General features: G+C 33.8%; 1 protein-coding gene across 16 annotated transcripts; it reads right to left on the bottom strand.

Annotated features, from left to right (window-relative positions):
- Window positions 1-1,015: 1,015 nt before the first annotated feature.
- On the bottom strand, window positions 1,016-9,238 carry LOC142642996 (putative disease resistance protein RGA3). Of its 16 annotated transcripts, none has more exons than XM_075817514.1 (11): window positions 5,867-9,238; window positions 5,348-5,465; window positions 4,918-5,000; window positions 4,601-4,692; window positions 4,230-4,468; window positions 3,566-3,600; window positions 3,323-3,396; window positions 2,800-2,881; window positions 2,304-2,416; window positions 1,764-1,867; window positions 1,016-1,641 (listed from the first exon to the last, which is right to left on the bottom strand). In XM_075817514.1, the coding sequence occupies exons 1-2, from the start codon at window positions 9,146-9,148 to the stop codon at window positions 5,439-5,441; spliced, it is 3,309 nt and encodes a 1,102-aa protein (XP_075673629.1). In that variant the 5' UTR covers window positions 9,149-9,238; the 3' UTR covers window positions 1,016-1,641; window positions 1,764-1,867; window positions 2,304-2,416; window positions 2,800-2,881; window positions 3,323-3,396; window positions 3,566-3,600; window positions 4,230-4,468; window positions 4,601-4,692; window positions 4,918-5,000; window positions 5,348-5,438. The 16 variants fall into 16 exon arrangements, with proteins under 16 accessions (XP_075673629.1, XP_075673627.1, XP_075673631.1 ...); XM_075817512.1 differs by having other exon boundaries at window positions 1,764-2,200; window positions 2,826-2,881; XM_075817516.1 differs by having other exon boundaries at window positions 2,826-2,881.
- Window positions 9,239-13,123: the final 3,885 nt, after the last annotated feature.

Below are 13,123 nucleotides of genomic sequence, written 5' to 3'. Positions count from 1 at the left end.
TGTTGGGCTGTACTATTTTGCATGGCCACCATTTTAATAAGTTGGTTTACAATCATGGTTTTATTGATTACAATGCCCAATGAAATTTAAACAGTATATATGTGAATTTTTTTTTATGTCATTCATAAATATTCTCTTATCATCATAGCTTCTTGTGTGAAGTGCCAATTTGGATACTGCAAACAACAGGTACAAAATCAATTCGAAGAACTGTGCTTGTAAAGTGAAGATTATTTTCTTGGTTTTGTGGCCCTGTAAGGTATATTTCCAAATAACTTGATACTAGCAAGGACCTTTATTGGTGACTTTTGAAATGCTTGATCATTTCAGAAAACCACAAAGAACCTCCAAGAAATAATTTACTGAAAATGAAATCTAATGAATAGTAAGCAATTATGCAAAATACCATTTAAATTAAAAGACAAATATTAGTGAATGTCATTATTCTTAGCAGTTTGTGTTACATCTAGAGCTTCATATCTAAGTTACTACAATACTACTTGTAGCAACTAAAGCTCACAATATAAGTATATTATTATATGAGGCCAAAACTTATATTATCTTCGAACTCCCCTTAGCCTTACAAAGTCTCTTAACAAAAAAAATTTTGTATTGAATTTGATTTCAAAGGATTTATTCAAAATTATTTGAATCAAACCTCACAAATTAGAAAGAAAAAATAAATGACATTACAACATTGTAGCTGATTAATATACAAATAAACTACCAATTTAACATGATAAATCACTATTAGTAATTTAGAAAGCAAAAATTACCAAAATTAAAGTTGTTACCCATTTAACCTAAACCTAAAGTTGTCAAACACCTATTAACAAATATCTATTGATATAAAATATTCAGTAATTCCTTCAACACCGCAAGTTGTTCATGCTATAAAAACTTTGAGAGAATAACATAGAAAACATCTTAAACTCTTTCTTGTTTGGATCCTACAAAACAATATATATATATATATATATATATATATATATATATAGAGAGAGAGAGAGAGAGAGAGAGCAATGGATACAGAACATGCCATAAAAGAGAAAACCAATTACAATAGTGTTGGAGGCAAAGTAAAAGATTAAAAAAAAAAAAAAACTGAAGAAGCAAGCGGTTTGGCTAGCATACCAGCTAGTTAATTTATATCAAAAGACATAAAAATCTTACAATCAAATCGAATTCATCTTAAAAGTAAAATAAATACATGTGGTACAATTAGATGACACTTCCAGTAGGAAAAGATCAGCAGCATGAATCATTTTGTAATCTTAATTACCCCGTCACTCGCACATGGATTCCAAACTAACTTCAGAAGTTCCAACCTTATCTTAGTGCTATACTCTCTCTCTTTGGTAACCCGCAGTTCTTGTAAACCAGGGCTAGGCAATTGTTATTGGTGACGCTCTCAGTAGGAAAAAGATCAGCAGTATGATCACTTTGTGATCTTAATTACCCCTTGTCACTAGTGCTTGTTAGTGGCATAATTTCTCTCTTTGGTAATATGCACTTCTTGTAAAGCAAACAATTGCAAGACCATTGATAGCTAATGAGAATTCCTGCAGGCCAGTAATGCAGAACTCAGCAATTGGTTGCATCATCTGCTCCAACATGTGACCTATATATGTCTAATGCATCCTGGACAATAAAGCAGTCATGGGAAAAGTTGCATGACATATTATGCCAAAGCAGTCATCTTTAAAAAGAAAAAGAAAAAAAAAAAGAGTAGACATGGTTATTTAATCAGCATCTACAATTACTTTTTTTTGCCACTCCAATGCACAAAAGCACAAGCCTACTCGTATTGTTGATGCAGAAAATGCATAGTTTTAAAAGACGATATTGGTGGCTTTTGTCATGTAACCTACAAATTGTGAGTCACCTGGCTTAGTTAAGACAAAACTCCACATTATAATCTATGCTCCTCACCAGTATGACAAATGAAATCATTTGATAACTCCATATGCAAGTCGTCTGATAAATAGAATATCCTTTGGATGGAAAAGAATTAGGATTTACTCTAATCTATTTGTTAACCAATTGAGACTGATTTCATAATTTGAAAGGAAATATATAGTTATGTCAATTACATCTAATTAAACCCGAAGGTGCACTTTCTCTTGGTATCTGAAACCTGCTTCTAGACAGTACCGTTGGAAGAAAGCTTTTATGTTTGCTTGCACAGAAATTTTTTTTCCTATAGGAAATTTCCACATATTTCTAAGACGAACAAGTATCGACACAAGAGTTCAGGTAGAAACAAAAGAAATTTGTTCAGTAGAATTGTGCAAGGGTCTCACCTTCACCTTAAAAGCAGATTCTTGCATGGGCATTTAAAGAATAAGTTGTTAAACGGAATATTTCTTCTGTGGACTTGTGCTCAAATCCATTATCATCAAGACAACAAGCTCCACTACCAGGAAATGTGAACATAATTGGAAAACATATTTAGAAAAGAAACCATGCATGAAAGGTCTTTTTTTTCTTTTTTCTTTTTTTTTTTTTTGGTAACATGAAAAAGGTCTAATTAGTATCTGGGCATTCTTGATAAATTTTTCTGTGGTTCCCAAATTTTAGAAAAATGATAAAAAAAAATTTCTCTCCATTCAATAGATATTGTTATATAGGATTCACTTTGAAAGATTTTTGACCACCCGTGAATTTCTATGCTTGATTCAAATGATATTTCATAGATTTCATATAGTTAAATTGTCCATGGCTAGATTATAACTTTATGGCATGCCAAGTATATGCAAGAATGTAAGGATACTTAAAAGACGAGTATTGCATGCTTACAGAGTAGAATCACCGAAGAAACAAACCTTGATCAAGGAAGTCCTAAAAGCCATCTGATTGAGAAGATCACACTTTTTTTGCCCTGTACCAACAGCAAGTCAGTCTAATATGAATAATAAAATTGACAATCACTTAATTCTTTTTTAGTAAGTTGTACCAATCACTCAGGCACTATGAACTGATTGCTTTGACACTAAGTTAAGCACATACACATCTGGACTTTAGAAGAAGAGAAACTAACAAACATTAGGACTCACAACATTGTTGTAATTGACAAGTTTGTCCCAGGTAAAATATTTCTCATGATAGTTCTTTTAAGTAAGTAATTTTTAAACTGATGCTTTTAAGTACTGTTATGTACATAGTAAAAAAAAAATTAGAATAGGAAAAACATTAAAAAAAATTCACCACAAACTTTTTTAACTAGTAAAACAACTACACTAACATAAATATTTGCAATCTTTTGAAATGAACATAAAGCTTATGTTTCACAGAGTTGTTGAGAAGTCCAAGAATCAGTTACCCTGAAATTAAGCTCTAATTGAGGCTAGGTAGTAATCTTGTTGCTGACACCAAGCTGCAGTGTTCATCTCCAACCTATCAAAAATAAGTTTGAGAATTAAATTAAAAAAGGAAAAGAGAGGAAAATAATACTTGTTCTACAGTCTTGCATTCACATTTCCAAAATTTATATAAAATTAATATATATATATATATATATATATATATATATATATATATGTAGCCTGCAGCAAATTCCCATTACCTGCTAGTATACTCATATTTTCGAAATTCAAGCTCCTGCATACAGAATCCAATAACTGATCACTAAATCTAAAACAAAAAGGAAGAATGAAGGGAGCCAGACTGGTATTTGATAAATTCAAAGTGAATTTAGAAAACAGATACATGAATGTAAGAAACAGTGGAGTTAAATCCCTCTGACCAACTGACACCAGATCTCAAGTTTTTTTTTTTCTTCTTTTACCTTATTTTTTCTTTTCTTTTTTTCAATAAATTCAAAATATTGGAATTGTGAAGCATATGCCAAAGTGAATGATAAAGTGAGATTTTTTACATTTTAAATAAGATATAGAATAAAGCTAGGGATTGAACTTAGGATCTCGTGCTCTAAGACCATGATAAATTACTAATTCTCCCAAAAGCTTAAGCTATTAGGTAATGGTGAATTTAATCATTTAGCCATAATTCCAACAGTGAAAAACAATTCTTTCCTTCCCCAAAAACAATAATGAGATAAAAAGTAAATAATTGATTATAGTTATATTGGAAGAGAATAGCATAATTACTAATTCTATGATTCATATAGTTAAAGAGCGAAGCACATTACAGAGTAGAAAGCATCAAACTGAGAATCATGGCCAATCTGTTTTGCTTAAAAATAATTATAGCGAGTTAGTAATTTATACCTGATTAGCTTTGCAATATTTCAATATGAACAAAAGACTGATGCGCACATGATGAAGACATCCTTGAAAAGGAACAGCTCAAACAATTAATGTCAGGCTGTGATCTTTATTCATGCCAAACTAATAGATATAAGATTCACCGCACATACTTTTATTTGTGGCTACATAATTACAGTACGCATTCGCTATGGAGCATCACCAACTCTTGTCTGTTTTTATATGCCACGTTTTTTAATATTCTGCACACAAAATCAAATGGTGAATAAATTGCTTCTACTTTTAATTGAGGGAAACAGATTTTAATTGAGGGAAACAAGAATAAGTTCAATACTTGATTAATATAGAGGATTGAATTTTAAAGGAAAAAGGACCTATAGGAACATTCTGGACCACATCATCCTTCTGCAATACATTTAAATCTCTGTATTTCTGCTGTCTTGGACCATTTCCCACCAATTTCTGCCTGGCATCATTCCAATAAGTGAGGAACAGAACAAATAACAAAGTTTCTAATATTATGTTTATGTCAGTTTAGTGTATAGAGAAGAACTCTGCATTTGATGAGAGAATTCACAAGAGTAAACAAACAGAGGATTAATGCATCTTTCCTCTTGGGTGTGTGAATCATATCTAGTATTTAAATCTTATGTGAGGGAAAAAAATAATAAACACTAAACAAGATAATCACCTAAGCTGTTAACTTGTTGCACTTGTCCATTATCCATAAGGTTCCGGATATGCTCAGATATTTACACCTCATTTTTTTATAAGCTTCCAATTTGTTCCACATCCAGGATTGAATAAAGTGAGAAGTCATCACAACACACAAACAAAGAAGGAATTAACATCATTAGCATTTGAGCTTCAAAGAAGGATTAGGATTAATAATTAATGTGTGTGAAAACACTGAAGAAGAACCCAGTCATCCCCTCCCAACTCTGGGAAGTGAGCAATGTTATATTGACCCTATCTGTTCCCTATTGCTGACTTCGTAATACTACTGCTTAGATTCTTTGATTTGGAAGGAAATCGATTAACTCAACCACCATAGTGTTGAATGTCACAAATCAGAGAAATCAGAAATGAATAACAATTGATAGATGAGTCTAACCAAGTACCTTAGCTACATTAGCTTCCCAAATCCTGAAAGTATCCAAGCAATGCATCCCATCACCATATTTCCACAGAATATATATATATATATATATTTTAATTCTTCTGCTTGGCCCGAAAATGCTGTTAACAGAACACAACATGTACTTTAACGTAATTAAAATAATAATAATAACCCATCAAAGTAGAGCTCAGGAACAAAATTCAACAGTTTGGTTGCTGACAAATCAAAAATTTATGATTTTTAAAACTCAACAAAACCCAAAACTTCACTAAACCGAACCCAATTCAATTATATACCATGGTTGAATATATTGGAAATCCAAAAAAAAAAAATTATAAAATAAAAGTAAATACAATAAAATAAAATTTAAAAAATTTAAAAATTTAAAAATTTAAAAATTTTAAAAAAAAAACCTAAAATTTTATTAGTTTGGAAATCAACAAAACCTAAAAAATAGGATTCCAAAAATTTTATTTTGTTTCCTTTGATTGCACCAGAGGATTGAGATTAGAGAATGTACCTTAGAAAAATCAATGAATTCGCATGTATGGTTAATATTGGGAATGTGAGCAATATTGGACCAATCCTCACCGGTTCCTTTTTCGCACCTTTTTTCTAAGAGAGGACAATCTTCAATTTTTAGCCTTTGTAAAGACCTAAGACATTGCAATCCATCAGGAAGTGATGCCAAATTAGGGCATCTATCAATTCCAAGTGTTTCAAGTGATGTGAGCTTGCTAATCCACTCCGGCAAAATCGTCAAACTGGGACAGTCTATAATGTAGAGGTCTTGCAGGTTGGTAAGATGTTGAAGACTTGCAGGGAGAGACTCCAGTTTCGGAAGTTCTTGGAAAGCCAAAGAACGGAGGGAGGTGAGATATCGCACAGCTTCAGGTAGAGATGTTAGTCCAGGGCAACACCAGATATCTAATTTCTTGAGAGACATTAGATTTGACGGCCAGTCATCTAGCAGAGGTACTTCATCCTCTCTAAAAGACACAGTCATAATCTTTAATTTAGAAAGAGGGGATGAGGGGGGCAGCAACGAAGCCATTGCCATTGTCTCTTGCAAAGGCACGAAGCTAACATTATACAGATATAAACTTTCTTCAAGATATGGAAATAGAGGCATGGAAGTCAGATTAGGACAATCGAAAATATCTAAATAAGAAAGACAAGGAAATGAAGGCAATGAGTGGTGATGATGATCTTGCATTGATGCACTCCTCCACCATCCCTTCAGCTTAGGGCAATATTCGATTGAGAGTGACTTCAACAATGGGAAGAATGGTGTTGACGACCCTGTGGATGAAGCAGGTACCTCCTCGCTTATATCACCATCTGACATGTACTCCAAATCCTTCATATGAAAAAGCCGTAGAGATTGTAGAGAGGGGAGTTGAGATAACCGTGGCAAATGTTGACATCTTTCACCATTGAATATATTTATTTCAACCAGATTGGCGAGCAAAGAAAGCCAACTAGAAAACCTCACTCCCCCGTACCCTCGCACCGACAAATATTTGAGATTTTGATGTGGTTGGAGGCCATCTAATGACTTCTCATCGTCATTATTAATATTACCTTCTTGATCCCATCTTAACTTCAGCTCTTCAAGATGCTGTTTTCCACTTATATTTGCAGCCTTGCATTCTGAGTTAGCATCCTCTAGTCGCTCCAAATGTGTGATCTTTAGTGTTCCTCTGATGTTGTTTAGCTGGTTTAATTCGCCTAGGCCACCAACGTGCTTGGAGGTGGAAGAAGAGTCCTTGCTCACAACAAATAATGGTAATGTTTGAAGACAAGTCAGTTGCCCTAATCCACGAGGCATATTATTCAAAGCACCACATTTCTTGTCATCAAGGTGCCTGAGGTTGACTAACTCTTTTATGTCTTTAGGTAATTCTTTAAGACTCCCGCATGAAAAGACTTTCAGTGTTTGCAAATTCCATAGTCTAGTAATAGCTTCAGGGAGAGTGATAATACTGCTTCTAGAAAGATCAAGGTATTTGAGATGTATTAAGTTCCCTATAGAATTTGGCACCCTTGTGATCCTCAACCCACCTATACCTAATGCACGCAAGCTTCTGAAATTCGAAGTAATTGTATTCAACATTGACTCATCTAGCTCATTGAAGTAATTTGATGTTCGAAGAAACGTACGTATTTTTTTTACTTTAACCAATAAGCTTAAAGTCTCATTCAAAGAGGAGCGAATAATACATGGACAAGATACATGACGAATTTTTTCATCAACATCAACATTTTTGCTGTCCCTATCAACGTGCTTGCAGTCTACCATTGCAACCAATTCTGCAAGATCATGAATTAGATCATGCATTTTGTATTTTAAATTTCCAAACTCGTCCTCTACTTCTTCAAAGAAGGACCTCCAAAGCAGATTCTTGAAGTACTCATTAGCAACCTCCTCTAATTGTTTTGTGTTTGACAATTGGATAAACCCTTGTGCTATCCATAGTCGCACCACCATTTCCTTTTCTATCTCGTAATCTTTTGGAAACACAGAGCAATAAGCAAAGCAACTCTTTAAATGCGAGGGCATATGATCATAACTCAACTTTAGGATTGGAAATATGTCATCCCCGGGTTGAAGTATATTTGCAAGCACGTTATCCTTGACACGTGACCATTCAGACTCAGTTTTCTCTAAGCATAATACACGTCCAATGGACTTTATGGCAAGGGGTACACCATGACATCTGACTAAAATTTCCTTTCCAATTTCTTTTAGTCTAGAATTGTTGGTCTCTTCTCCTTTTGTAAATGCTATTTGTTCAAACAAAGACCAAGATTCGTCTTCAGAGAGACCTTTAAGGGTGTGTATTGAAACTGGACTTGTAATCTCAGCAACCAATTTGGAACGTGTTGTCATTATAATCTTACTTCCCTTTGCACCACCCTTTAAAAGACGCTTCAAGTTATCCCATTTGACAGGAATTTCATTCCACACATCATCCAACACAAGTACGTATTTTTTTTTATCAATTTTTTCACGAAGAAGCTTTTGCAATTGATCCATATGAAGGTCTTCTGGCTTCTTACAAGCAGCAGAAGCAATTATTTTTTCAACAATAATTTTCAACTCAAACGCATCAGAGACACACACCCACATTTTTAGCTCAAAATGTTTATCAACGTTCTCGTCATTGTAGACAAATTGAGCAAGTGTGGTCTTTCCTAACCCACCAATTCCCACTATGGGAATAACTGAAAGATTCTCTTCATTATTAGGCTCCAATAATAGTTTTATGATCTTCTCTTTATCATGTTCTCTCCCAATAACTTCTTCATTAAGTACAAATGAGTGAGTCTCTTCCCTCTGCATATTCAAGCTGTAATTCTCTGGCGGGCTTACTTTCAATTTGAAGTCTCTGTTTTCTTTTGCAATGGCATCTAGCTTCTTCCTCATCGCCTTTATTTTACCACTCATCTCAATACGAAAAGCAACTTGATTTGAACTTGAAAAAAAAGTGCGTACCTCTTTTTTGATTTTATTCCCACTCATTGCTCTTCGCCGCGAAGCTTCAGTGAAGAATTCACCCAGCAAGTCATCACCATCATAAACAACATCCTTGAGCTTCTCGAGCCAGTCCCTGACTTGATGGTTGTGGTTTTGCTGCTCTGCTGCATCCTGAAGTACAGCTTGGATTCTGGAAACAGCGCTCTTGATGTTTTGAAGCTCATCTTTAACGCCCCAGAGCGATCCAATCTCCTGGAAAATCTGAGATCCCAAACTTTCGATCATTTTCTGTGCTACGCCAAAGAGGATTGCTTCGGCCATTTCTTCTTAGTTAGCAAAAAGGAACACTGAAAGTAAGAGAGCGAGGAAAGCTGGAGGGGTGGGTGTGAAATGCTTCAATGTTGATCTATGTAAGAGGATAATATGGTTTCTCAAAAAAAAAAAAAAAAAGGTAAGAGGATAATATGGAAAGCCGTGTGGTGTGGACCAAAGGGTACCCCTTGTCGGGCGTTGGGCCCTTTCTTCACCGAAAGAAAACCGTGTGGATCCAAGTGATCCCTTTTTTTTCTTCTTTCTGTTTTTTTTTTTAAATGATAAATAAAAATAAAAATAAAAAGTCTCATACTCTTACGTGATAGACCCGGCTCACTTGAATCTGCATAATTCTTGGCGAGAGATACTTGGGTGTGTTAGGACTATCACGTTATAGTGCAGTATTTTTGCGAAGTGCATGATTTGAACTAGATAACTTTTAAACTTGAAAGTATGACCAGTGATGGCTTTAGGATTATTTTTCAAGGTGTTCTTCGGTGAGCTTGCTCTGTTACAATTTTTTTTTTTTTTCAGATTCTCTATTACAATTTTTCATTTTTTAGATTTTAGTTCAAATTTTTTTTTAGTTTTTTCTTTTTGCTTGAAAGCAATGTTATGAATACCGTTTTGGACCTTGTTTCGGTTTGTTTAGTAGAACGGAATATTTTGGTACCGATCTATTTCGACGTACCGTTTCAAGGTGTTTTGGAGTTTCTAAAAAAAATAAAAAATAAAAAATATTTATATTTTCTTATACAACATAAAATTATTGATCCAAATAAGTAAAACTCAAATAAACAAATCATTAGTTTTTCTTTTTTGACACTCAAATCATTTAGTTATTACATAACAATTATTGTTTTAGAATATTAAAACATAAATATGTAATTAAATAATGAAAAACAACAACAAAAAATAGTACAATAAGAGTGTATATATGTATATCATATTGGGAAGAGGGAAGACTCAATAAATAAATTTGAAATCAAAATCTTTTGTTAACTTTTTGAGTTTTGTCATTTCCAAAGCTTTGTTATGTGGGTGGGGTCAGCAAGCTAAAAGTTTAAAAAACAAACTAAAGAAAAAATTTGACAAAACAAAAACTAGAGTAAAAAAAGAAAGAAGAGGTAGACTAGCAGAACGTCTGAGACGAAGCAAAGAAGAAGAAGAAGAAGAAGGGGCGACCTTTGTGATAGTTGGATTTGTTTTTTAAGCGTTCGACGCAAGTAATGACATATTGTGCTGACGAGTTTGTCAGTTTAAGAGTTTTTCTTTTTTTTTTCTAAAAACTGGTACCAGCCAAAATGTAACAAATAATCTACCAAAATTTAATTTTATTGGCATAAAATTTTTTTGAGAGTGTTCCTAATTTTTTTGTTATAGGTAGATAAATAAATTTTTTTATTATATATATATTAAAACAAAAAAAAAAAAGAATTCATGTCAGGGTGGTCCTGGGTATGACCCAGTCCAAGACTCCGTCCGACAAACCACGCTCCATAGTACCTCTTGTCGTTGAAGCTAAAGCCTAGGTAATTGACTAACTGTTAAATAATATGAATGCATGCCAAAAGTCACGGTGGAACAAGTAGATGAATAAAAGGAAATAGGTTTAATCATTCCAGGCACTCGTTAACGGGACATTATTTGTTATTGATTTTTTTTTTTTGGGTCATTTTGGTTAGGAATGTAATAAAAATAAAAATAAAAACAGCAACAATTAGGGTCTTATTGATGGGTGACATAAACATAATATAATATCGCAATAACGTGAAGATGTTTGTGTTAAATTGAAGCAATATCAAATAAACAAGATACAATAGGATTTGAGAGTATATTATAATTGTTATATGAAATAGAAAATAGTTGAAGTAATACATTCATCATCATCATAAAAGTTTATAATGGCACAAACATTTCCATCACAATTGTTCACTTGAAGTAACAATTACAAGGTAAAAGAACACCAATAATAAAGGAATATTAGTAAATAACTAAATATAGCAAATGATGTAGAATTTTTATTTTAAATACTGATAAAAGAATTTTCATTCTTATGAAGCTGGCTTTCTTGGATGTTAGAGAATCAAATTGAAACAATTTCATAAATTTGACTTTTTAATTGATAAAACTTTTTTTTTTTTTACTTTATATAAAAAAACGGTATAAAACTGCTTACTATAACTTCTTTTTAAAAAAATGAACTATAACATTTTCTAAACGCTACAAAAAGAGAGTTTTTTTTTTTTTTTTTTAGAATAGAAAAGGAGTTTTGTGCACTAAATATTGATTTTATTTTTAAAAAAAATTATAAATGATTTAAACTCTTGTCATTTTTATATAATTTTTTCCCTATGGTCAGAAGTAGAGTTAAAAAATCTTGGGTTGTCTGGAGCTGAATGCTCGTGAACCTCTTGGACTTCATTAGTCTCGAGCCCTAACTCAAATAAAGTCACCAACGTTTGACAGTTGGGCTCTTATTTTTATGGGCTTGCTACTAAGGACTTGGACCAAATCCGTTGAAAATTATCTGAAAGCAAGAAGGATCAAGGAAGTTTTCGGTGCAGCCAAGAAGTCAAGCAAAACAAGCTTTCCAGCGAAAAATATATGGCCCCAATATGGTGGCAACCCATGGTGTTGTTTGGTTGCACCAATTTGGGTCAAGGTTATCGCAGATGGTTGCAATGAGTGGTTCATGACATGATGATCTTTGCAGGTGAGTTATTGAGATCATGGTTGGACTATTTTGAACCCAAGGTACTAGTTTGGATCGTTTTAGGCCAAGGAAGAAGCAAATGGATTCAAAATAGAATAGAAATAAAAGAATTACTCCGACACATTACAATCTTTATGTGTAACCCTTTAGAAGAGATTAATAGAAGATAGGTTTTTATTTTTATTTAATTTAGATAATTGAAATAATAGAAGACATAATTTAGCATTTAATAAAATAGATGAACATATGACATGTTTTTATTTATGAAGTATAGAGTGGAACAGAAAGAGTGGGACAGAAGATTTAAACTTGATGATGCCGAAGAAATCACCAGTAAGCTGCGAGTACTCCTCCGATTGAAGCAAAACCTGCGAAGAGAAAGTAGGTGATCGACAGAGAGCACCGGTGTGGTGCCGGCCAAAGACCCTCCGACGATCAAGTTAGAGTCTTTAAAACAACCCTAGAGTGCCAGAGTTGAGGTAATTGTGCGTACCTTTTGTCATGAGGGTTTCTGGGGTTTATATAGTGGAGTAGAGCCGAAATAAACGCCTTGGCGAGGAAGTACTTTCCTTTTAGAAGAGCAATTCACGGATCTTTGCATATCGTATAGAGCTCTTTTCCTTATAGGAATCCTTTTGATTAAGACCAAACGTGTAGCGAAAGGACTTTCCTTATATTCACGTATGTAGAAGTCAAGATAGATTGAGAATGGAGGTTGGATTACTCCTTCAGCTTTTTCCTGCATAGGTCGTCAACCAATGTGCACCTCCTATATTGCCGTCAGCCTAGGTACGTCTCCAAAGATATCGTCAGCTAAGGACCTTTTCACCTTGGCCGTCAGTCTTGACTTCGCTATCTGGATTCCTTTAGCCTAACGTCGCCACGTATGGGGTCTGGCTTTGAACGTCAAAAGAGGTGTCAATGACAATGGCTGACGGATAGTACATTTCCGTCAGCTTCTTAACGTACCGTTAGTATATAATAAATATATTTCCGTCAACTTCTTAACGTGCCGTCAGCATGTAATAACGTCACTATCAAAACTCACCAGTGCACCATGCATTAACACCCAAGGCAGCATCTTGGATTTGTTTCAGCAATTGGGTTTTGGCACAACTGAGATTTAAAGCAAATTACAATTTTGAAGTCACGTTACATATGATCAAACAAATACAATCTTTTTCCCACCTCATCCAACCACACTTTTATTTTTAGCTCATTTTTTGAAATTCAAAAACAAACTTTGGCTATGCTGCTAAATGGTAAAA

The sequence above is a fragment of the Castanea sativa genome, chromosome 7 (assembly GCF_040712315.1).
Source record: "Castanea sativa cultivar Marrone di Chiusa Pesio chromosome 7, ASM4071231v1".
Lineage (NCBI taxonomy): Eukaryota > Viridiplantae > Streptophyta > Magnoliopsida > Fagales > Fagaceae > Castanea > Castanea sativa.
This window is presented reverse-complemented; position numbering and strand designations above follow the sequence as displayed.

What these genes read in the sequence shown, in the direction of transcription:
- LOC142642996 (XM_075817502.1), bottom strand. Translation starts at nt 9,148, where the DNA reads ATGGCCGAAGCAATCCTCTTTGGCGTAGCACAGAAAATGATCGAAAGT. An exon ending in AATTCATTGATTTTTCTAAG is followed by an intron (nt 5,466 to 5,866) that starts GTACATTCTCTA and finishes TTCTGTTAACAG; the next exon opens with CATTTTCGGGCCAAGCAGAA.